We start from the raw sequence: 26,030 nt of genomic DNA on the forward strand, positions 1-26,030 counted from the left end.
AAAGAAGGTGCCTGCATAGGTTCAAGTCTCGCCCCGATCCTAAGTGATATTTTTTTAGCCAAATATGACAGATCCCTCATTGACTGCCTGCAACAGACTAGCGCTGTAAAAGTGTTTAAATTTGTTGTTGAGTTCTGGATATTGTACAGGTCTAACCACTCTGAAGCTCAGCAATGTGGTTATAAAATTATTGATGTATTTCACGCTTGCATGAGCTCACCGCAACTAACCACTGAATTCCCCATTGCTAACAAACTCCGGTTCCTTGATCTTGAAATCTTTTTATCCGACCACATATGCTGGCAGTACGCCTCCCGCTCCAAGAAAAGTTTGCTATCCTACAGGTCTGCGCATTCGGAACTTGTCAAGCGAGCGATTGCAAAATCTTGTCTAGGGGCGGCCTTGACGTGATCTTGCAATCACACATTGTGTACTAGCTTTGAGTAACAGGTGCACAGACTGTGCAAGGCAGGCTACCTGGATAACGTACTGTGTTTCATAGCCAAAGGTATTTTAAAAGACTTCAGACAGATAACCGAACTGACTAGAGTTCAAGAAAAGAGCTCACTTTCAAAAACAGCGGTCATTTTCTATTTGCATAAGGTGTCGCATTGTTTGAAAAAGGTAGCACAGAAAGCTTTCCAACATCGGGCCTTTTCCTACATCGGCAGCGGGCAACAGGTATAGTCACTGTGGACTACTTGTCAAGGTATATAGAGGTTGCTTCCGTGCCTTTCTTTGCTGCATGCTGCATCATAAAGTTTCTACGGACCTCTTTGAATACTCTCCAACACGCCAACCACTTTCCGCAGCCGCGAGCTCCGTGCCTATCTTTGGCAAGCGGGAGTTTAACATCATTTCGCCCCCTTATACCATTCACAAGTAAATGGCCTGAGAGAGGTCGAACCCTACAAGCTCGGCTGGCACTGCACTGCAAGAAACAGAAGCCCAGTGAGGCCGACTGGGAAGAAGATCTCAATGCGGTTGCATACGCAGTTAACACGGTGTTGCAAAGTTTAGCCTGAACCTCCTCTTATGAAATTCTCTATGGCCAACCACCAAAGCTTGGCGCTGCGCTCTCCGTGGATACGCCTGTACAAGCTGGCCGTTCTTCAGCATGAGGAAAATATTGCTCTAAATTATGAACCGAGGCGTTCAAGAACGTGCATGCCCAACAGTTTCAAAAATGACATTATGACCGTCACCACCATCAGGCACCGCCATACCATATCGGTGATGAGGTGTGAATGCAATGATCTACACCATCACAAAAAAAAAACAATGCATGAAGTTCGAAGGGCCCTTTAATATTACCAAACAACTGGGCGAGAACACTTGGCGAGTTTTCCTCGAATTTCCGACTCATGCGCAGATAAAAGAAGGCACAATAATTTTGCCTTGAATGTGTCATGAATGAAGAATTGTGTCCGTAGAGACACCTGAATTGTCGTAATCTGTTTTTCTTTCAGAGTTACACCTTTATCAGCGTGGCTGAGTTCGTTTATCAGCGTGGGTGACAAGGAGCACCAACAGGCTTGGGCACTGGCTGACAGAAGGGAAAGGCAGGAGACGAGAACGAATAAGATCCCAACTGAGTCTGTAATTCTAACTTTTGTTGGAGCGAGTCTCCCAAGTTAAATCAAGGCATGGCCACTAATATATAGAGTGAAACCGCTATCACTGCGACCACTACAGTGTGCGAAGTGCTGGCGATGTGGTCATACTATTAAAGCATACAGGTCAGCGCTAAGATGCTAGGTGTGTGGTGCCAACCACAACTCGATTGACTGCCTAGGTGAAGAAGAGAAATGTTATCTTTGCAGCGAACCACATAGTGGAGATATTCGTAATTGTTCAGCTAAGGCTCGAGAAATTACAATTCTCAAAGATATAAGTCGTATGTGATGTTCTCGACAAGAAGCCATAGAAGAAATGCAGACCAGAACTAAGGGGTATGCCAGTGTTGCAGCTCATCGTAACTCTGTAATGAATGGATTGGTTTCTATGACTATTGCAAAAGTAGTAGAAAAGGTCATGGAATTCCTGGCTTCAAACCTTTGTGAGTCCCTATCACAAATTCTGACTAACCAGGTGACTCGCATATTTGGTACACCGGGAGAGTCAGGCCTGGATTCCCAACATGTTGAGATTTCATGACCAATAAATGACAGTGAATCCGAAACTGTGCCATCGTATTCTCTGTCTACAGGACCCTCTGCAGTATGTATCCAGAGTGAAAGTGAAGACAAAGATGCAGAAGCACTAGATTCAGATGATAGGGGTTTGGACCCTTGATCACTGAAGTGATTTAGATCCCCCCTGTCAAAGAAAACTAGCTCACGAAAACAGTCAAAGAACAAAAAGTGTCTGAAGGAAAAGGAGTGCCTTTCAAAAAGAGATTTCTTGGAAGAAAGCATCCTTGGTAAGGCAACAGCGGAAGCAGCTCTCAAAACTATAGGGTCGTATAAGATTCTCCACTTGAATTGCCGATCAATTTATTCCGCAACTACAGATTTGGTATATTAGACTTCTAAATTCACTCCTGATATTATCGCATTACAAGAGACATGGCTATCTGTACACAATCTGTTTCAGTTAACTAACTTCTGGTCTTTTTGACTAGACCGGCTATCGAGAGGGGGGGATAGCTTTCTTTAATAATAATAGAATGAGTATGAAAGTCAAATGTTCGTACAGATATATGTCGTCAGAATGTGAAATTTCTAGTTGTGTGCAAATATTCGAATGCTTTGAATATTCCAACCAATAGTAGAGTATTTGAATTTACATTATAGAAAATTTTGAAGTATTCGCAATTAAACAATAAATGTATATGAATCTGCATGTGATCGTTTGTAAAGGTTGCCTTACTGCAGTGTAGGTGTGCTAAGTCGTGAAAACACCTCTACAAAAAAAATTGGCTTTGTCGGGAAGCTTTTTTCAAATTTAAAGGGGCCTCCTGCAACATTTTTTTTAGCATGGTCAGAAAACGCGGCCGATCGGTAGTCGAGGCTACAGAGAAAACTCAAGCCAAATGTTATAACGCAGCACGCGGCCTGCAATTCACAATAAATCTCCGTCAGCTAAAAATTGCTCTCTTCTCTCGGCAAATGATGCCACAAGCTAAAAAATCACAGAAGAGAGAATACAATTATAGTGTGCAATGAATCGTTGCGACTCCGCTCGTACTGGACGGATTCTAAAAATGTTTGTGGTAGTGAATTTATGAGGCAGTAAGTTTCTTTAGTGAATCTATTACATGGCAACTTGAAAAAGTGTTGGAGGGTGCCTTTAAATGAATCTATTACGCACAAATCAATTCCTCATTTTATTAAGATTAAATGCTTGTTATGATGGCTTATATGTTCTATGTATAATAGATTTTAAAATGTTGCACAATTTACAGGTTATAACTCGCATCCTACCGAAGTCAAATCCTGCTACTACTCAAAGATGTTTCGACTTTATTTCAATGAAAAAATAAAAAATAAATCGCATCTGCATAAAGGCTCTTTTTCAATTAAAAAATATTGAGCAGGTTAGTTAGGTCATGAAAAATAACCCCCTTTTTTTATAACATGCGGTATATACTTTTCGAATTCGATTCGAAATTATTCGACCAAAATTAATATTCGCTTCGAACCAAAAATTCACTTTTGCACAAGCCTAGAAATTTTGGCAGTAGACGTTACGTTACAAAACTGCATTCCTTTCACCTTAGTTAATTTATGTTTTCCGGACGGAGTACAAGATACATGCAGTTTGGATATAGCTACAAGCATTGATGCACTGACAGGGGGGGGGGGGGGGGGGGAGGGTTAGGGGGTTGTAACTCCACCCAGAAGCCAACCTAACCCCCCCCCCCCCCCCCCCCCGTATGCCCCAATATCCTTGTCACCGAATCCTCTACGTACACCTTTAAGGAACCTGTTGACAATGTGATTTCAATTCAGTATTTAATTTGAGGTCGAATTTTCCTGAATTACTATAAATGCGCCATATTCACTCACCAGGTTAAAGTCGGATGAGTGCAAACTGCATGACTGGTGGCTCTGTGTTCCAGTGTAGTGAGCAGCCTTGAATGAAAAAGATGCTTTCACATAGTTGGCAGTCACCTGTTTTCTTTTCTTGCCCCTTTTATTACTGCCACACAGCATGGAGACATCTCGGAATATTCAGAACAGGCTATTGTTGGGGTTGTATACATTAATAATGGGTTAAGACATTAAAATTCTTTCATAGCATTTATCATTCCAGAACAGGGATCATCAGGCAATTGTATTTTCAACCACCCAACTTTGTTTCTCAAAAACGCGATCATCACTTGAAAATATCCGAGATTCCTTTTGGGGGTAACGCTTTTCGCTACTCTTTCTTTGTCCGCACCTTATATAGAATGGAACACTCTGCCACCGGAAATAGTCTCTATTGATTCAAATGATGATTTTTTCCATGCTTTATGAATGTTTTTTCATGTGTTTCATCATATGTACTGTACCCTCCCTGCTGTAATGCCTTATGGCGAAGCAGGTACTTAATAAATAATAATAATAAATATAGTCACAGGCTTCGATTCACATGTCATATGACATCAAAATATATTTCATACATTTATTGTTTAGCTGCCTGAGCTATGTGCGCACTGTTAAACATGTCCAGAAGAGTTCATTTTGTTGCAACTTCCTTAACCACGGGTGAAATCTGATGCACTTACTTGCATATACGCAAATATTAATAATGCCTGGTTCACTGGGACGCTTCCGACGTGTTTAAAGTCTCGTGTACCTAATAAATGCCTTCAAACTGTTGCCCGGCAAGATTTAATGGCATAAAAGGTGCGAGAGCGATAATTGTGCAATAAACATGTCATGTTTGTTTGCTTTAAATGTGCATGTTTCTTCAAATTCAATACTATAAACCACATTGTATAGCAGTGATAAGCGTTGTCATGTGCATTCAATGTGTTTATTCGCTCTGGAAACTAAAGACGCCCAATGATGCACATTTCCAGCGACTCTGCCAGTGGCATCCGGGGCACTTCGTTTAAAACCCTTGATACTATAGTGAATGTGAATTGTGTCCGTCAGCCATCATCCTTGTTTTCCTTTGAATAGTCAATAATAAGCACAACTCTCTTTGCCAAGATATGTTCTTTTTGCGTAAAAGATGAGCTCTCCAGAACACAAACTGGAAACGAGGGTGCTCACTCAACGGCCAACTGAGCTGTGAGAGCTTTTCTGCCTGCAAATGCTATCGAGCCTTAAATTTTATAACCACAAGTCACCGCTTATGACTAGAGGTCGCAGCAATTGGTGCCGCTTTTGACACGCGAATGAGGCACAGTATGGTTCAATTTGGCACCAAATCAAAGTAACTGTCGATCAACGGAAAGAAATAATTTTAAGCACTTGCGAACTTCAAAGGTCACGTAGTTCAAATCTTCCTTTCTTTTTGTGTGTGTGTATGTATGTTTTATTGCCACACATTAAGTTTCCTAAATGTAAAACTTGCACACAAAATTTTGGCTATATAAAATTCTGTGTCCATCACTGCTGTCATGCAAATATAACTCTGGAAGACATCGAGGATCAAGCTCTCAACTTAGTCTAGACGGAGCTGAAAATCATTTCGCATACTCTGAATGACTGTTGTTTAATCGTTAAGAGATGCTAAGTCGTGAATTTCTGAGCTCACCTAAATCCCATCGAACTAGAATCTAGAATTTCATTCCCCCTTTAAATAGACGACTCCCTGCTACTTCTTTCACATGTTCTCGTAACTGGAAAATAAAACTATGGAAACACAGATTCAGTAGTCGGTATATTCAGTTTACTTCTGTCCATTTAAAAACCCACAATACATAACTCGTAGGAACATTACCGCAGGGAGCCGAAACACCTCAGCACACAAATTGAAAAAAAAAGAAGAAAGAAAAGGCACAATATTCAGGACAATTACCAAATGCAGCTACCCAAAATCTTTTATCCAGAAAGCAATGCACTTCAACAAACACCACCACGCTAGCTGATAAATCCAGCATCAGGCCTTCCCTATCAACACCACCACAGAAATATGTGACTTTCCACAATATCCGATGCACCAGTGAGAACATCGCTCGTAGCCTCAGAAAAATGAGGATTTGATTTGCACGCAGGTTATGAAGAGAATAGCCCACTTTCTACCTTCTCGCAAAAACCGGCCTCCGAAAAAGAGAATATCGTCTTGAAAAATTGCTTGTTCTGGCTGTGGCGACAACTACGTAAGCGAAACCGAGAACCTCAAAGAAATCCGGAAACGACATCCTCAATATCGCAGGAAATCACAACCCCTTAGCCAAGCATTCCAAAGACGTGCACCACCGAGTCAATCTTTCTGAAACTGCTGTCCTGGTAATTGAAGTAAATTACTGGAAATGAATTCTGACATATTCAAAGAGCCCCAAGCAACGCTAACCTCGCTCAAGGCAACCTGCCTCTTGTGTATACGTTGGGCCTTCGTTCCTGTATGTGCCGTGCAAAAAGGAAAAAAAAAAAACAGGCGTGAGTTAACAGCCTCGCAAAACCCGTCTTTTCAAGTATCCCCCTTTCTCTGTCCCTCAGCTTACCGACACATCCGCACGACACAACTCCCCACCTTCAACTTATTCCCATCCATATAGACCCCTTACTCCTGTGTTCTTGTCAACATGCACCATCACCGCCTGAAGCACCCTCTCATGCATGCTGAAAAAAAGCCCTCTTCATGCGTCTCCTTTTCTCAAACGTTGAAGAAAGACCCATACGGTTTCCGGAACGTCTGCACAATGCCCACCCAAATTTCCAAAAATTAGACGGCGTCGACGGCGTTCGCTGCAGCCGATCCATCCGCCGAGCTTTTAGGCACTTGTTTTTAATTTCGAAGTTAGTTTCAGATGACGACACACATGTTTCCTGTTTTCTTTAAAAATATGAGCCGCTTACTGCGGGCTCATTGTCTGAAATTAGCCACCTCAATCTGGACGTTGCAGCGGCTGCAGTAACGGAAGTGGAGTATGCCTGTTTCATAGCTTGCCCCGCTGAAAACACCAGAGAAACAATGAGCAACTGCTTCGACGGCATTCCTTGTGTGTGCCTGTTATAGTACAGCTGCTGTGGCGCCAGGCAGATGAATCCAGTCTGTTCGCTAATGGCTGCAGCAGAAGGATTGTGCATTTTTCCTGAACCTTATTGACAGCGGAAGGACGTGGCGTGCGTTAGTACACTAAGAAGAAAGTCGACCTCACACATGACTTGTTCGTTGAACCGACAGTGACCCCACGGAAGCTGTATAGCATGTACGAGCACACGACAATATTACTTGAAGCTCATTCATATTTGTTACTGCATTTCTGAGCAAACCTCACTTTTAGTATGCTTGTTCAAGACATGAGTGTCATCTTTCGTCTAGCAACACCACGATGGTGCAGTATCTTCAAAGTTACGAAAACCACCTCATCTATAATAGCACGTGTGCCATCAGCATCACATGACTCCACCTACCCAAACTCCCAGAGTGTTTTTTTGCACTGTGTTCATGTGTGGGCGGGACAAGAAGCCGTGGCATAATGAGTCAAAGATTTTCGATGCAAGGAAAGGATTTCGGACAAGTGCAAAAGGTATTTTGGGTGCCGTGTTTTTCTTCTTCAATAAACATCTCTCGCTCTTTTTTTATTTCCCCTCTTCTTTTTTTAGATGACGGAAGATATAAAGCTTGGTGTGCACAGATGCCTACGTTTAGCTCTCTTGCTAGAACTTATTTTTGTGTCTGCTGTGTGAATCAGCGTAGACGATGAGCTACTTTGCCAAAGCCTCCTCGCTAAAGCGCCAGTCGAACACGATCCTCACTTACTTCTCCAAAAGACGCCCGTGTGCGGATTCAGAAGAGGCAGCAGTAACGCCGCAATGCCAAGTCCTAGCCGTAGAGGAACCGGTGACTGATCGGATGTCGTCGTCAATTGAGTTCATCGGTCAGGAAGTCCTCACAGAGTATGCTTCATTCAATAAACCTGTGCAGCCAAATGACCTGGGAATCTACGCTGGCAAGTCGGGTGTGATTATATTGCAGTTTACTCATGATGTGAGAATTGTAGTTGTAGTGCATTGAACTGTACATACAGTTTATAATCATTTACAGGATGTAGAAAGCCCAGTAGTACCTGGTATGCATGCATTTAAGTTCAATGAGACGTATGGTTTGTCGCTTAATTACTATTGTGGGTTCTTCTTTTTATTGTAACAGCAGCCGTTTCTATATATTGAAAATTTATTTTCACAATGGCACAACTCGATAATAATCATTACTATGCACAATTTTTAAGTGATATATACTAGTCTTTTACATGTGTAACTTGTATGTATTGAGTTGGCTTTGCAAAACAAGCAGACAGTTTACTAAAAATGTCACATTGAGAAAACTTACAATATGTAACAGAAATACAAAATTTACCTGCAACAGTGATTGATTACATGCAAACTCGAGGCTTCCAATATTAAAGGCTAGAAGATTATACGTTGAAACAACCTATGGTATTCACTTTTTTGTACTTTGACCACTTTTTTCTGTTCATGTGCTGCTAGCTGCCCCCCAAGGTGCGAGTACAAGAGAACGCAGTAGCTTAGGCAAGTTGCTGGGGACCTCGTCACTTTAATGATTGAGCAACTGTCTCATTTTCCAATCCATAGTTATTTCCCCTTTCTTATCAAATTTACGCAGAATAATCTTATCACTTTCGAAATGTGTATTTTTTGTACAAATTTTTCGTAGCCAACGCCTAGGCAGGATTGCAGTCCACAAACAAGCCAGATACGAAATAACATTTTTTTGTATCATTCAATATGCAAATTTGCTGTCTCAAGAATTAATGTGTATGTGTATATGTGTCATAGTGGTACTTATTACTTGGGAATTTAAATGAGAAAAGCTGTGTGAAAAATCAGTTTTTTCTGTATAGCCTCTTTGTTTCTTTTAATGTGTTGTGATATGACAACCCAGAATAAGAGATGCAAATCTTGATGCTGTAATTGCGAGAATTTCCAGTTAGATCTGTACATTAATTACACGAATCTTTTGTAGGTGATTGATGTCTAGAAAAAGAAGTTGTCGACAAGCACATGGACGCCTGCTGCAAACTTTCCATTCAGGGCAACAGGAGCAAGAAAATTGATGTTTCAGTGCCAGTGGCTGCAGTGATCGAACTGGCTCGTCTATTCCAAAGAGAATGGCGCCTTTTGTAAATATTGTGTCCTTTTCGCTCCATCTGGGGTCGGTGTGCGAAGCCTGCCCTCAGGCAAACTTGTGATGTCAAAGTTTGACAACTGGAAAAATGCGATTGAGGCTTTTAACAAGAATGAGAAAAAGTCGTTTCACAGAAACAGCGTCTTTGACGCGGACAATTTTCTAGCAGTTTTAGATAGCAAGAAGAACCCTATTGACCATGATCTTGACCACAGGCTAAGAGAGAAAATAGCCAAAAATAGAAAAAACCTTACTCCTCTTATTATAACGGTAGTCTGGTGCGGAAGACAGGGAGTTGCTCTTCGAAGTCATAGAGATGGAGGGCGAATAGATTTGTCGAGCGAGCCTGCAGAGAATGAAGGGAATTTCAAGGCCTTGGCTTAGGTTGTGCGCCCGTAACGGGGATGATTCTCTGAAGAGTCACTTCAAAGAATGTGGCGCTAATGCAACTTGCACTAGTTGGAGAACCCAAAATGAGATTATCTCAGCATGTCATTGCATTATTCTGCGAAAGCTAGTTTCTAAAGTCAAAGTTGCTAAATGTTTCGCAATATTAGCTGATGAGACAGCCGTTATAGCCGGCGTTGAGCAGCTTTCAATTTGTGCACGCTACGTGGAAAAAATTGAAATTCGGGAAGAGTTTCTGCAGTTTGTCCCTGTTAGTGACCTAACTAGAAGGGGCCTGGTCGATACAATTTTAAAAGGCTTGAGAACTATATGCATTGCAACCGAGTACCTCAGAGCTCAAGGGTATGACGGTGCAGCCCCAATGAGTGGTGCTTACAACGGCGTTCAAGCACTCGTCCAACAGCAGTGTGCTAACACCATTTATGTTCACTGTCACTCTCACAGCCTTAATTTGAGTCTGTAGAGTGCATGCTCTGTGCCTCAGATTAGAAATTGCATGGGTACTGTGGCGAAAGTTGGTGAGTTTTTTCATGCGAGTCCAAAACGCGAGGCTGCTCTAGGTTACCAAATTGAAAAGTTAATACCGAAGGCTCGTGTGACACACCTGAAGTCACTTTGTCCAACGAGATGGGTTCAGAGACACGATGCTCTGAATGTGTTTGTAAACATTCTCCAGCCAGTTTTTTCTAGTCTCCAAGACACTAGTGAAAGCTAGAATGATCGAGAATTTTCGTGCAATGCTCAAATCGTTCTTAGCGCTTTGCAGATAGGTGATTTTCTCGTCTTACTTTTTGTTGCAGAAAAAATTTTCTCCATAAGTTTGCCGTTAAGCAAATACTCGCAAACCGTCAGCTTAGATTTTTTCTCCGTTCTAAGGTTGGCTGATGACGTTTTGTTTACTGCATGTAACCTTAGATCCCGTGCTGAAGAGGTATTTCGTGAACTTTTTGAACATGTTATGTCAGTTTGTGAAAAGCTTGGTTATTGAAATGCCAAGGCTCATTGGTCAGCAAAGAATGTGCTCAAATGTGCCTTCATCGACTCCGGAGGAGTACTTCCGTCATTGTGTATTCCTCCCATTTTTCGAAGCTTTCACAGAACAAATTGATGAGACATTTGTGAAGCACAAGAGCATTCTTACTAAATTTGAAATTCTGTTTTCTTCTTCATTAAGTCTGTTACCAGGTAAGGATGATGAAAATGCGATGCGCATTCTCTGTAAGAGCTACAGTTCTCATGTCGGGGACTCAGTTTTGTCTGCTGTAGGAGAGATATACCTTTGGTACAGTAAGCTTCAGAAGCTTGAAAAATGCCCAATGAGTCCTCTAGAAGGCCTGGAATCCTGTCCAGGTGGCATATTTTCTGTGACCCAAAAACTACTTCAAATTATGGCTACTCTGCCAGTAGCGGCTTCTACAAGTGAGAGGTCCTTCTCAACTCTGAGATGTCTTGAAAGCTATCTTCGCAGCACGATTGGGGCGCTAAGGTTAGATGGTCTAGCTTTTCAAAATATTCACCGAGAAGTTCCTTTATCACCTGAAGAAATTTTGGGCGAATCGGCAACGAAGCCACGACGGCTGGGCTGTAGCTGTAGAATGTCTCACCCACGAACACATCACTGCTACAAAGACCTGCTTGAGAACACGAATTGTGGGTGCTGCCTCCTGAATAATGGTTTTACACCGTCTTCAACAAAATGTGCATGCCTGTAGTTTAATATGTGTATTTTTTTCGTTTTAATTAGTTATTTCATCTGTGCTTAATCATACTGATTTATCTTTCCGGGCTCAGTTACGAAACTCACCGCTTACGAAACTCACCGCTTCCATGGCTGTATAACTAAGAGCTTGAGCGGATGACTCCTCTACAACTTGTCTCTGACGTGACCATCGGCGCCGCTATACTGTCTGTCACCAGTGCAACATGCAAGCTTTTCCTGCGTATAAATTTGCTCCACACCCTGTTCTATAGGCCCCTTTCTACTATCAGAAGCAAGGCATTTTACTTGTGCTCATGCTGGTAACTTGCTTGTGAATAATGTATATGGTTTACTTCTCTCTGAGTTCTCTTCCCTATGTTGCCGACAACAACTGGAAGACAACCAGCATAAGTGCACCAAACTAACACACCTGTGATGACGCAGCTGCTTTGACAGAAACAAATCCTTCTGTCGAAATGTTGGACAGGACGACTTAGGCTCTTACCTGATTTGACTTTAATTTTGCTAACAATGCCATGATGATACGCGTGAACGGCCAACTAAGAATCCTAGCTTACGAGAATGAATTTCTGAAGTATTTTTCCTTACGTCAGGTAAACTTTCAGATTTTAACCATACAAGACGACCTTGAGAGAATAAATATTTTTGGAAACATTCTTGGATATATATTTCGTGTAGTAATTCCTTCAATAGACTGAGTTGGGAGATATTGCCTGTTTGTCTTCTCACCTTTAGTTTTTTCATCTATTGTGTGCGCCCCAAAATGTTGCCAAGAATGTCCTCAAACCAACTCACCCAACTTTCGATACTATTACAGAATAAATATTATATACCTCTTATAGACCTGAATAAAGAATTTCTCAGTGTGCTTGAATTTACGTGGCTTCGTATCTCTACTTTTTAAACCGGACAAACATTGCTTCTGTGCAACAAATTATTCCTTTGATTTTATATCAGTTCTATATGAACTGCTGTGGTAAAAACTGTACTTATTCAGACTATGTGGTTAATACAAATGCAGCTAGTTAAATCCGACAATTCACTTTTGGTACACTTTCGCGAGACTCAAACGACACAGATATCATGTACTGCTCTCATAATTTACAACACCCTGACCTGCAGAGTTTTAACAACATTACGCGACCGCCAACAGGTCGGCATATCATCGACACCCTTATCTATTTACGGAGCGGCAAAAATAAGCGTGTGCCGACAACATTGTGGGGAGCTATGTTATGCATTGCTTTATTATTCTGCGGTTTATTTTTCCCGTATACTGCTTTGATGAATTGATTGATGTACCAGTCAAGCTTTTCCAAGGTGTCTCTGGAAAACACCAAAGCAATCATCATCATCATCATCATAATCATAATTGACATTATTTGGCGTTTTATTTGCTCTAAGATTTTTTCAAGTGAAGTCGGGAACGTCATATTATGCAATGTGTCCCCCCCTCCAAAGACACTTCAACTATGCACTCTCATGACCTTCGTCAAAATTTCACCCCCCCCCCCCCCCCCCCAGACAGAAATCCTGGATGTGCTACTGGCTACAAGGTCATGGTGCAAGAACAAAGTTTTAGTTGGAGACTTTAACACTCACATCACACGTGTTGGGTGTTTTAGAACTGATCTCTGCGAAAAACGCTTGTGGGAGCGGGGCAATAGATAATAATATGAAGTGCCTCAATGTCAGAACCCCCACATTTTATTGTAATGGCTACAGGTCGGCCTTAAATTTAGGTTTCGCCTTTTTGGCTATTGCTACTTCTTCTTAGAAAGTGATGGACTGTGGCACCAACAATGACCACTTTGGATATTTTTGTCTGACAATTCCACCATATTCTAATGTACAAATCTTCGTAAATTATACTACACTTAAGAACCATTTGAAGTCAGCATTGCCTTCTCACTGGGAAGAGAGTGATGATATGAAAGTTATGAAGATAAATACACTTATAAAAAGAGCCTAAAAAAGAGAATAATTCACTATTGACTTTATGCAGAGGGCATATAGCCCTTGGTGGAGTGATGAATGTACAAGAGAGCAACGATGGCATCCGGCAGCTTGGAAGCAGCTACACAATCAGTTCCTCCAAAATTGGACGGATTATAAATTTATTGTAGCGGACTTTAAGCGAATGGTAACTCAAACTAGAGAAAAATGTGAAAGAATGTGACAGAGAAGAATGTGATGAATACTTGTCGAAGCCTAAACTTATGAAAGCACTGTTCCAATATATGAGAGTTCGAAAAATCTTGCCATTACTAGTAAATGCAGCTTATGAAAATCTATCGACGCAAGAAATAATCACATCTTTAGAGACAATCAGTAAAGGCCTAGAAAGCAGATTTACCTCAGCTGTGTCAAACAATTGGCACAAGTCTACGACAATGACAGACTTTGACGAAGTTACACAGACCTAAATATCTAACATGATTAGATATTTACCCTCTGTGGCTCCTGGCCCAGATGGAATAAGCAGGGTCATTAGTTTTTCTAACACAATCTGTCCTCCATCTTTCAGCAGATCTTATGTTACCTGATCCTCACCAGCAGCTTTGCCTCTTTGCATGCTCTCCAAGGGTTTTCTGACTTCTATCATTACTGGTGGGGTGTCATCTGGGTTACTGCTAGTTCATATATTAAGGTCGTGGTTGGGCACTGTACAGATCTATGTAAAACTCCTCCGCTATTTTTACTATCCTATCTATATTGGTATTACTTTGTCTTCCTTGTCCCTTAGTGCATACATCTGGTTTTTGCCTATCCCAGTTTTCTCTTCACTGCTTTGATGCTTCCTCTGTTTTTCAGAGTGTGTTCAACAACCGCAATAAGACATAGCAAATGAGCAATCTTCACTGATATTATAGAAACAATACCTACATGAATAACCTCCTCAAGTTTCCATGGCAACTTCATGGAGTCAGTCCAGAAAGCTCGAAGTTTTCATTACTAGATTTTGATGCCGTGACCCCCGTCTGAATCTATATTTACACAGAGCTGGTCAGGTGATATCACCTCTCTGTGCATTCTGCGGAGAAATAGAAACAATTCTTATTTTTTACTTTGTCGCCGATACTCTATACTTATACCGGTGTCACACTGGCACTTTTAATCGCGATCAGGGTGATCCGGATGAGTTCTCTTGATCGCGATCAACTTTATGACCACTGCTACACGGCCCAAGCTAATCCAGTTCGAGCATGGTTCAGATAATAGAGTTTTATACAATATGGGTCAGATGAAATGCCCCAGGTGGCATTTTCATGCCGTAAAACATGCTACTGACAAAACTCGACGTACAGTATATTTATGGAGCCTTTTATCAGAAATGTTATTAGTGCAAGAACCGCTCGAACGTCAAAAACTTTGCAGGCCACATGCGATAGTAATTTCATAAATTCATCGCTCAATAAAATTTTCCTAACACTTACCTGTATTGCTGTGGGAGATTCTTAGCTTTCGCTTTTTCTTTTCTGATGGCCCCTGCTCGTAGCCGTGTAGTCGCAGCGAAGCGTCAATCTCGTTGTATATGCCAGTGTTTCACTTCTGGTGCCTCAAGTCTGTTCCAGTCACTCCTGCTATAGCGGTCAATTACTGTAAAGATCTCTTCATTCCACAACGAAGTGCACGTACGTTGCGACGTAGTCGAAAGGCTTGCGACACTCATAATCAGTTTGCTCCTAGGTGCTCCAATAGCTCCGACGGAGCGAGAGTTGAACTAAGCGCTGAAGGCAACGATCGACTGCTTGTCGTCTGCATGCTTGCCGTCTGCTTCTGCCGTAACTACATACGGTCGATGGGAATCCTAAAATATGCAATACTTTAGATATTGTTTCAGTTTAAACAGTTTAGAATTTGCTTTTTTATAAACATCTAGCTGTTTTAAAGTGTTTTTATTGAACTGTGCTCAATTTTCTTGTTTATTGTGCTTTCAACAAGCTCAGATAGAGGGTGCAGACGGCAGCAAAATCACGATCTCTCCGGCAGATCGCGATGCGCTGGTCACAATAGAGTTGATCCTGATCGCGCCTGATCGAGATGAAGAGTGACTATGTAGCAGCACCTAATCTGGATCGTGGTTAATCTGGATCGACACTGATCGCGATTAAATGTACCCGTGTGACACCGGTATTAGAAAAGGGATTCTAATTATTCCCTTTTTGAAGATAGGTGTTAGATTGACGACGGGAACTGTATTGAACTTTGCTGCCCCAGTTTAAGAACATTGCTACAGGGATGCTCTTGGTGTAGTTTGCGATTTTATTTATACATCCAAATGTATTCCTTCGCAATCCCCAATCTAATAAGTACTACTGTGCCTCATCAAAAAGTATTATGAATGGTTCGGTGAAGGAAACTCATAATATGTGGGGTTTAACATCCCAAAATTAGCATATGATTATGAGAGACACCGTAGTGGAAGGCTTCGGATATTTCGACCACCTGGTGTTCTTTAACGTGTACCCAAATCTGAGCACATGAGCCTACAGCATTCTTGCCTTCATCGAAAATGGAGCTGCCGTAGCCGGGATGAAATCCCCCGACCTGCAGGTCAGCATCTGAGTACCTTAGCCACTAGACCACCACGGCGGGGTGGGAAGGAAACTCAGCTGTGTGGTCTTCTCAAAATCCTAATTATCAAAATCTCTCAAATTAACTTTTCTATTTTTTCCTTTCTCTCTGTGGTTTTTCTTGCATTATAGTTATATTTTATAATAGATTCATTCTTAAATATAGTTGTAATGCTGACAGAAAGAGTACTCTACACTTTCTTGGCCAATCTCCCTCTGTGGGTATGAGCCATATTTTTGAAAAAATGGACAGCCGGCCCAGTGAAAATTATATATATATATATATATATATATATATATATATATATATATATATATATATATATATATATATATATATATATATATATATATATTATATACTTTGAACATAGTACAGTATAAGAAACAAAACCATAAAATATTTATTTCTAACAGTTTCGGCTGGTAGACCAGTCTTCTTCGGAGGATCTAAGCGAAATGATACAAGTTCCTATAGCAGAGGGCCACCCTCACTGTTTGAAGACGCCCAAAACAAAAACAAAAGAAAAAGCGAGGCAGCAACAGACAACAAGAAGAAGAAGAGGAGGAGGAAGAGAAAGGAGCGAAGGAGAGCCACCAGAAGCATGCGCGTAATCCTTGCATTGTTAGTAGGAATAGATAAGATGCGCCGCCAGCAGAGGCGACCAAGAAAAAGGGAAAAAGTGAAACATATTGCCGCTTACTCACATCCCAGCGGCAATATGTTTCACTTTTTCTCTAAGCGGCAATATGTTTCACTTTTTTCTGGTCGCCTCCGCTGGCGGGGCGTCTTTTCTCTTCCTAGTAACAATGCAAGGATTACTGCCGCTTCCCCCAGCTCTCCATCGCTCTTTTCTTCCTCCTCCTCTTCTTCTTGTTGTCTGTTGCTGCCTCTTCACCCGTTTGTCTCATTTTTTTCTTTTATTTTTTCTTTTCTTTTTTTAGCTTTGGGGGTCTTCAAACTGTGAGGGTGGCCCTCTGCTACAGGAACTTGTATCATTTCGCTTAGATCCTCCGAAGAAGGCTATTCCACCAGCCGAAACGTTAGGTAAATATTTTATTGTTTTGTTTCCTATACTGCACTAATCTCGAAGTTTATGATTTTTATTACGGTAGCCAGAAGAAGTTCTGATCGTCTACTTAATATATATATATATATATATATATATATATATATATATATATATATATATATATATATATATATATATATATATATATATATATATATATATATATATATATATATATGACGTATGAAGGTAGCGATGGTTGGTAGAAGCCGAGATGGAGGAAGTGAGATGGAATAAACACGGCGTATGAGCCAGGCCACGTCTCCCGCATCTAGCGTCACACAAGTCGACAGGATGGAGACCTGCCTGCCCCTTCATCAGTCACTCATCATCGACGCAGTTCCCCAGAAGACGCCCTGACCGTACATTGACTACCGAATCATCGCCTAGGAGGACAACGACCAGCACCATGACAGAACCATCGGCTGACCTCGATATCCCCAAGTACACCGGATCAGCGGACGACGGACCTGTACAGGACTGGTTAAACCTGTTCGAACTCCACGCTACCGCTGCATCATGGTCGGAACGGGAGATGGTCGCCAACTTTACCGACTACGTCACTGGTGAGGCATTTAAATTTTACCTCACCCACATATTCGACAACGACGAGTCTTGGCAAAAGATAAAAGAAGAAATGATCGTCTGGTTTCAAGACAATAATGAAGATTCAATTAGAACACACACTCTCAGTGCATTTGAACTCAGTCATCGCAGTCATAAACAGCCTTCACGCATTGGAGCACAGAGCAGAAGTTTACAATTCCCGTCAGGCGAAGTCAGTCATCTGCTCATAGAAAGACATCCGAGCCGTTTTTCTGCAAGGCCCAACCTTCCACCTGGTTTCGCATCTGCACGAATATCGCCAACGCTAACTTCTTCCTTGCAATACACAAATCAAGACAATATTCCAGCACCCAATGTACTTGACTCTTCATCTTGCGTACGTAAGCCATCATATGGTTCTGTGCCAAGTAGCTCATCTGGTGCTCGTCACTCTCATCGCACCCCTCAAGATATCGCCACATACGCAACAGACCACCTGAAATATCGGCCATATAATTTTTCAAGCCACTGCCATTCCGAAAGCGGTTGTACTTCAAGAACGCTTGGCTCCATTCTCCCGCAAAGAAACAAACATACAGAATCGGAACCACGTCAAGCCATGTTTGCGGTGATGTCATCCTCAGGAACCGGAACAACCGAAAGTCGAAGCAGTACGGAGTCACTATTGTATGCGAGTCTCGCCGATAAAAACGAAAATGTATCTACTGCTTTCCTTGACACAAATCATGCTTACATCCCACTCGTAAATAATGCTGGTACTACCGACAGCGTCTCCTTATTCAACGGCGATGACCACCCGCAATTTTCACAACACCATTACCAAATCAAGAAAAGACGACAACGAATGAAAACTTCAACGGAAGCACGCTCCCAACTTGAACGACCTAAAAAATTAAGAACTTTGATCCAAGGGCCATTTCAAGAAAAAAGACGTTTCCGGATGAAGGAACATTGCCACAGACGCTCTCTGCGCCAGCGGTTACACAGACGACAACACCATGGAAAACGTTCATTAATACGTGGAGCATCTTCTTGCACGCCGCCAGCACACAGGCATTTAGCCGTTACCATCTCTCAAAAAAGCACGCATACTAGATACAATGCATCTGTCGCAGCCGCGACTCAGAATCCAACGCATTAGACATCCAACTTTCCAACGCTACAAAGACTCCCAACCTTGTTCGTTTTTCGCTACTATCCAGGCTGTGTCATCATCGTTTTCCAAGTCGAATACATGGTCATGCTCTCCAGAACGCAACAGCCAACCTCGCCCACCTGAGGTCTCCTAGATGTCACTGGACTGCCTTTCCTGTGAATGTGTTTGTGCAAGTGCATGGAACTGCTGTGTTTCATGGAACTACTCTATTTTGTGATAGTTTTCCCATGATGAGACACCACTTGTTCATGCTTCATAGTTTGTAGCTCGCGCATTCTTTCGGGGGGAGGGGGAATCATGTGACGTATGAAGGTAGCGATGGTTGGTAGAAGCCGAGATGGAGGAAGTGAGATGGAATAAACATGGCGTATGAGCCAGGCCACGTCTCCCGCATCTAGCGTTACACACACACACACACACACACACACACACACACACACACACACACACACACACAGGCAGGGTTTCATATATATATATATATATATATATATATATATATATATATATATATATATATATATATATATATATATGAAACCCTGCCCCCTTCCCTCTTATACTCTCCGCTTATGATTCCACGCACTTTCAGTTTTGACGATGTGAACATTGTGATCACTTCATGTATTCGTAGCGTCATCATACAATTACAAAAGCGTAATAAATCCCACTTAGCCTGGTTTCGAGAAGACTCCTTGGCACCAGGGGAAAAGATTTTATTTCTGACGATTTTATTTTTAGACTTTACAAACCCGTATGAAGCACCTTGGTGAGGTTCAGAAAGGTGCACTGGGATAGGCGAAGGACTCGCCTGAAATCGAGCTGCCGTTGCCGGAGAGTGCTGGAAAGCGGCTCCGGTCTACCTGAAGATAGCAGGAAAAGAAGAAGCAAGGAAATGAGTACGAAAAACAAAACTGAACAGATAGGAGCAAGAAGGATGCATAGCCCATGCATGCTGAACAAGACTTTATAAACAGTGTAAGTCAGGAGCTTAGTGGACTTCATTGCAGCCTGAGTATGTGCCGCTAGAAGTGCAATGGACGAAAACTGTTCTTTCTCAGTGGGGAGTGATTCTTGTTGAGTTATGCTTAGTCGCTGGCTACACCTGATGACATCATTACCATGAGAATAACAGTGAAAACGAACTGACACAGGCGCTTTAAGATCACATAGATATTACCCTGCCCTTCAGAATACCATCTGACTTTGCTGCACATGGGTAGCCTTGATCGCTTTATTCTATATCTTAATTACGTACTCGCATCATTCGGCAAACATCAGTCTTCTTTCCAGCAAACTGCATAATGACTCGCATGGTGCGACTGAAGTAAGAACGTTCTAGATCCTAATTCTAATACTGTCCTTCTAAAACAACATAAAAAAAACCTTCAGGATTGATCTCACGTATAACAGAGATGTTGGTTCGTTTTGGAGTCTATGGTATTCTCAAAACTGCGCGCGTGTGCACGCACGCACGCACGCACACACACACGCACACACACACACGCACACACACACACACACACGCGCACGCACACACGCACACACACACACACGCACACAGAGAGAGAGAGAGAGAAAGAGAGAGAGAGAAACTTTATAACTATAGTGTTCTGAGCCATACAAAACACGTCATGATATATTTTTTTTTTATCAATCCGCCAAGCTCGATAACTAACCAAGTTGCTTAATGAGCTTTTAAATAGTAACTTTAGCAAAAAGTCTTCAATACGAAAGTTGTAGCGCTTGTTCAAAAGCAAGCATCGAATCTTTTCATCTGTGCTATTAAACCGCCCTGTTTTATTATTTTCTTCCGACTTTCTTTAAAGTGCCTAAAATTAAAGAAAAAGCCACGTGCGTGATCTGCCGCATATTGTGCGACCCTCAAATGTAAGTGGAACGAATTGCCAAAGGCTGCTCCGCGTACCGGAGCCGAATAAACAGGCTATTGGTGAACACGCCAACAATTCTCCGTGTTTAGAGACAGTGCAATATATGTACACGTGGAGGGTCAAAAGTTTGCAGGCTACTATCCCATGTATGCAAGCGTTCCTTGCGAACTTTTGACCAGGACTGTACCTGCGTTGAAATGAACTTGGAGACCTCATCCTGCAGGGTGGTCTCGATGCGTCCCTGGAAATGGCGTGCCACACGATTGGCTACAATCTTGAGCAGCCAGTTGAATGCGGACGACACGCCCGTGATGCGCGTCACCTTGAGGCCATCCATTCTGTCCACCTGCGGCCGACACCGTCCAGTTATTCGGCCCCGATTCTAATGACTACAACGGGAGGAGACTCACTCAGCGACAGACCGCCTACTGAGTGTGAATGAATTTCTATTCTCAGTCATATATTTCATAGGTTGTGCATGAGAGTGTATAAAGCTTTCCAACTGCCTACCCGAGCTTGAAGGCGCGCACTGCATCTGTTGAGCAGGCTTGTGAAATCTATGGCATGCACTACCGAGGTGTCAGCACCGTTGGCACCTTGTATATCTCCAGCTACATTTGCTAGTTATTCGCCGAATAAACTCAACTTCGCCAAGAAGCATTCAATTCAAGGGTCTTTCATTAGCGTGCTCATGATCTGCTGAATTATGCTTTTTCGATGTTCGAATTGCATTTCTTTAGTGGTAGATTGTTATTGGCAGAGAAAATTAAAGTTTGCCTTTTTTGAATTTCAAGTGTGGCAGCTTGGGCTAGTTGGTATGACATGACGATACTTATAGCGCGAGAACAGTATGACGACAAAGAGACAAGAAGGCCTTCGTGTCCCTCTTGTCTCTTTGTCGTCGTTCTGTTCTCGCGCTATAACTATCGTCTTAAATTTCAAACCAGGCGCTTCGCTTTAGTATCATAAAATGCAATGCATTTACTCATGCAGTGGCCATTTTTATTGAGCAATATTTAATTATTTGCTTTTTATACGATGTGATGCCTTTAGTTCATTTTTTTATTAAAAAAAAGAATTTCTGACGTTTAAGGCAGCGCAGATAAATAGTCATTGTGCGTAAAACCTGAGGCTTATACGCATGATTGGCCATTCTAGGCTCGGATATTTATGGTCTGTATATAATATAGCTCCTTACAAGTAAAAAAAGCAAACAAAAAAATACACAGGAACCATAACAAACTTATCAGAACATACTATTCAGTTTCATAGTCAAATACACATGCCAATAATCGTCCGAATAAAAGTAAATCATGCATACAACTAAACTAATTTTACTATAAGCGTGGCTCCGCCGCGGTGGTCTAGTGGCTAAGGTACTCGGCTGCTGACCCGCAGGTCGCGGGTTCAAATCCCGGCTGCGGCGGCTGCATTTCCGATGGAGGCGGAACTGTTGTAGGCACGTGTGCTCAGATTTGGGTGCACGTTAAAGAACCCCAGGTGGTAGAAATTTCCGGAGCCCTCCACTACGGCGTTTCTCGTAATCACATGGTGGTTTTGGGATGTTAAACCCCACATATCAATCAATCATGTACTATAAGTGTGCACTGAAATTGACTGATTGTATGCAATAAAATTACCTTTACGCATATTTCAACACAGTCCTGACGGTAAGAACTCTCGGAAGGCGGAGGTAAAGGCGTTATATATGTTCAATAAATTCTAAGCGCTCAAACAGACGAGGTAAAAAAATAAAAAATACACATGATACACAGGCACTAACTACCATAGCCAGGGGAACGGAAATATATATGGGCGCTGGTGGCGAGCGCGGGAGGCATAAAATATCATGAATGACGTCGCAGGTAACACATTTCTTTGAAAGATAGAGAGATCGATGCCTCACATTTATTTCCTAAACTATCTATCTTTTCTCGCGCGAGTTTCTTTTTGCTTCTTGTTACAATGATGCCTTTATTAAACATTGGTAGCACTTCTTCCCACACTGTGGTTTACATTACGGTCAGTACTGAAATTACCACGATCACCACAACCGTCGCACTTTCTGCATTTAACATAAAAACCATCCGCACTTCTCCCTTACATTTCGACAATGTTCCTTGAGGCAATGGGTTACACATAAAATAGCCAAGCTGTACACGACAGATTCTGCGCAATTGATGAAGTGTTTTGTGTGCTTCTTCTTGCAACCTTGCAGGAATTGTTAGAGGAACTGCAGACTCGTGATTTTGTAGTTTTTGAAGAGCAGGCAAAAAACGCTTTTTTTTTAAACGAGGTGATACCTCATGAATATGCGGAATCACAGCAAGCTTCTGTGGGTCATTAGCACCGTGCAACGCATCAGCCTGTTCTGACGGACTCTTCAGCAGCATGCATGCATTCAGCTACACTCCTTCACTAGTATCTCACTAGTATCTCATTAGTATATGAGTGGAGTCCCTATCAAAACGCTGAAAATCAAAAGGCCAAACTATGAAAAGGCCGTGTCGCCGCTGTTCAAACAGTTTTACGAAATTCAAGGTTATCTTCATGGTCATGTGTTCTCTTTCGTTCACTATAATGACTCTACGACCAAAGGGCTGAACCATATGCGATGGGAACATGGCTATTGAAAACGAGGGTGAAAGTGCATGCATGCCGTACAAAGCCGGTGGAACTTTTATTTTGGTATGATATATTATCTTCCACTATATCTGGGTGATGTTGGCATTTTGATGTTTCGGCATTTTGATGCTTCGGTGTTTCTATTTTTCGGCATTTTAAATTTTCGGCTGTTTATATTTTCGGTGTTTTAAATTTTGGCATTCCCATAGTTTGTCCTTTTGATTTTCGGCATTTTGAATGCCACCCATCTGAGTAGGATAACCGGAGGGTTCGCTCGTGAAAACTGGCACCCAGTAATAGTTCTGGGCATTACTTATGCAATGCATTAGAAAAACTTGACGATGCACCTCTTAACTATAGTTTTGAATGGGTGGAGTTCTATGGTGTGTTAGCAAGAGGTTCATACTTCTGCTTGTTACTTAATAAATGTCTGATATCAGGAAATCTAGTGCTGTCATTTGATGGCATTTTTTATAAGTTTCTTGACGTACAAGGGTGAGCAAGTTATTTTATTGGCTAGCGATCTAATGGAGTCAGATTCAAGAAAAATTATAAAATTGTTGAATTATCTAACACTTTGGTGGGTGCGTTAAAATCTGCAAGGTGGACACAGAGTCATCTGTCTGATTGAGCTAAGAACAAATCACTGAGGACGGGAGAAATACAAGAGCCTCTATATGTTCCGTCATTTTGCAAATATGGCTGACCATCCCACTGTATAAAAGTAGATCGGAAGAAATGGCTAAGAAGTTCCAAAAAAAAAAACCACCGCTTGACGTTCCGCACGCTCTCTGGAAAGCTACATTTCCGTAACTATCAATACAGTCTCGAACACAGAAAGCATGCCAGACGACGGCAAGGAATATGTGACAAGTCATTAATGTCGGGAAAGTGGTTGCTTGGGCATGTTGGTATGACATATTAGAGGGACAGCGCGAAAGATGAGAGACCAGGCAAAGGACACATACAACAGAGCCGCATGATTGACAGCAAAAGTTTATTCCTTAAAAGGGGCCCTGGAACGCTTTTTCAAGTAACCATGGAATGAATTCACTGGAAAAGCTTATTGCCTCACGAATTCAATGCCGCAAAAATTGTAAGAATTCGTCCAGTGCGAGTGGAGTTACAGAGGTTTGTCGCATGCTGCAATGGCATTCTCTCTTCTCTCGTCCCGACGTAAGCGCTGGAAGCTAAGCACGGAGAGATAGTAGGGCCACAGACAAACGTCACACGTGCCTCGTGGCCTTGAGCACTTTTTTTTTCTTCGAATGCGCCACTTTTTTTGTGTGATCACGAGCGCACGCGTGGACAAGTCGCGGCCTCCCGCGGCGATCTCTGTAACGAGCGATCGTGCCATGTTCAAATCAGCCAATGGCTGATAGATGGGCAATTCTCGTGTGAATTTGAGGCATATTCCGCCATTTGTTGAGAGAAAGCAATTTTAGCTCACTTTGATAATATATTGTGAATTCCACGTCGCGTACTGTGCTATAATATTTGGCTCGCGTGCGGTCTGAAGCCTCTACTAGAATATGGGGTAGTCTTTTCAGGCACCCTCTCTCGCCATGCATCGCGTGAAGCGGCGCACGTGGACAAAAAACCGGTTTCCAAGGCGGCGCTGCCGTAGCATGGGCTGGCAGCACCGCCTAATGAAGGTAGTGAGTTTAGAATACAGGAGGTCACGCTAGGGATAACAGATAAATACAAATATCTGGGCGTATGGATAAGCAATGGGACCGAGTACCTAAGGGAACACGAAATATACGTGACGACTAAAGGTAACAGGAATGCAGCAGTCATAAAAAATAGGGCACTGTGGAATTACAATAGGTAGGATGTTGTGAGAGGAATATGGAAGGGGGTCATGGTTCCTGGTATGACGTTTGGCAATGCGGTTTTGCGCATGAGATCAGAAGTTCAAGCGAGATTAAAAATTAAGCAACGTGGAATAGGTATGTTTGCTTTAGGAGCTCACGGGAATACACCAAATCAGGGAGTACAAGGTGATATAGGATGGACATCATTTGAGGGCAGGGAAGCTAGCAGCAAGATAAAATTTGAGAAGCGATTGAGAGAAATGGGGGAGGAGCGTTGAACTAGGAAGGTTTTCAGCTACTTGTACATGAAGAATGTCGATACAAAATGGAGGAAGCGAACCAGGAAGTTGACTGGTGAATACTTAGAAAACAGCAGGTGGCCAAACCAAAAAGAACTATCGGTTAAGAAGAAAGTGAAGGAAACGGAGACTGACATGTGGAGAATTGGCATGATTAACAAGTCCGCACTAGAGATATATTGAACTTTTAAGCGGGAAATTGCCAAAAAAAGGGTCTATGATAATACCCGGGGTCAGGGCCGTACCCAGGAATTTTTTTCGGGGGGGGGGGGGGGGGGGTTTGCGTGTAGAACGGCTGCCATTTTTTTAGATTTATACTGGCTTATTTTCGTGAATAAAACAAGTACATCGCTTACTTGTAATAATTCGATGGTACTTTTCAATTATTTGTACCCATATAAAGAAATTGGTATGTCAACCTCAAATTCTGGTTAAAGCAAGAAATAAGTTTGGACAATAGCACCACCAAAGCCGGGGACACCGCGACCGACGGCTCCTGATGAAGTAACACAATGTAACCACGGTACAAAAACGGTATGTATGTGTTACAAGCTGCCACTCTAGCGTCGCCAGCACGAAGTCTGCGACGGGAATGGCAGCAGGTTAGGTCGTTCCGTACGTAAGCAGAGACAGTGAAGAGATCA

The 26,030-nt window shown here is 42.2% G+C and overlaps 2 protein-coding genes across 9 annotated transcripts in view; one reads left to right on the forward strand and one right to left on the reverse strand.

The window, feature by feature from the left end:
• The window catches only part of LOC119176489 (uncharacterized), a 36,524-nt gene extending 24,270 nt beyond the window's left edge, over positions 1 to 12,254 (forward strand). For 6 of the 8 annotated variants that reach the window (XR_012886987.1, XR_012886991.1, XR_012886988.1 and 3 more), the window contains one exon: positions 1,470 to 2,182. Coding sequence is in view for 3 of the 8 variants with exons in the window: in XM_075877739.1 (XP_075733854.1) it covers positions 1,470 to 1,517 (48 nt within the window). In the remaining 5 variants the exon portion in view is untranslated. Of the gene's footprint in view, positions 1 to 1,469; positions 2,183 to 7,709; positions 8,538 to 9,090 lie in introns of those variants that run through there. The other 2 variants (XM_075877737.1, XM_075877740.1) reach the window with 2 other exon arrangements.
• Positions 12,255 to 19,453: 7,199 nt separating this feature from the next.
• LOC119176852 (uncharacterized) overlaps positions 19,454 to 26,030 on the reverse strand; it is a 74,684-nt gene continuing 68,107 nt past the window's right edge. Inside the window, exons 4-5 of the mRNA XM_075877741.1 lie at positions 20,833 to 20,991; positions 19,454 to 19,616 (exon numbers count right to left, since the gene is read on the reverse strand). Of these exons, the coding sequence (XP_075733856.1) occupies positions 19,530 to 19,616; positions 20,833 to 20,991 (246 nt within the window). The 3' untranslated portion in view covers positions 19,454 to 19,529. The remainder of the gene's footprint in view (positions 19,617 to 20,832; positions 20,992 to 26,030) is intronic.

The sequence above is a fragment of the Rhipicephalus microplus genome, chromosome X, assembly GCF_043290135.1.
Source record: "Rhipicephalus microplus isolate Deutch F79 chromosome X, USDA_Rmic, whole genome shotgun sequence".
NCBI lineage: Eukaryota > Metazoa > Arthropoda > Arachnida > Ixodida > Ixodidae > Rhipicephalus > Rhipicephalus microplus.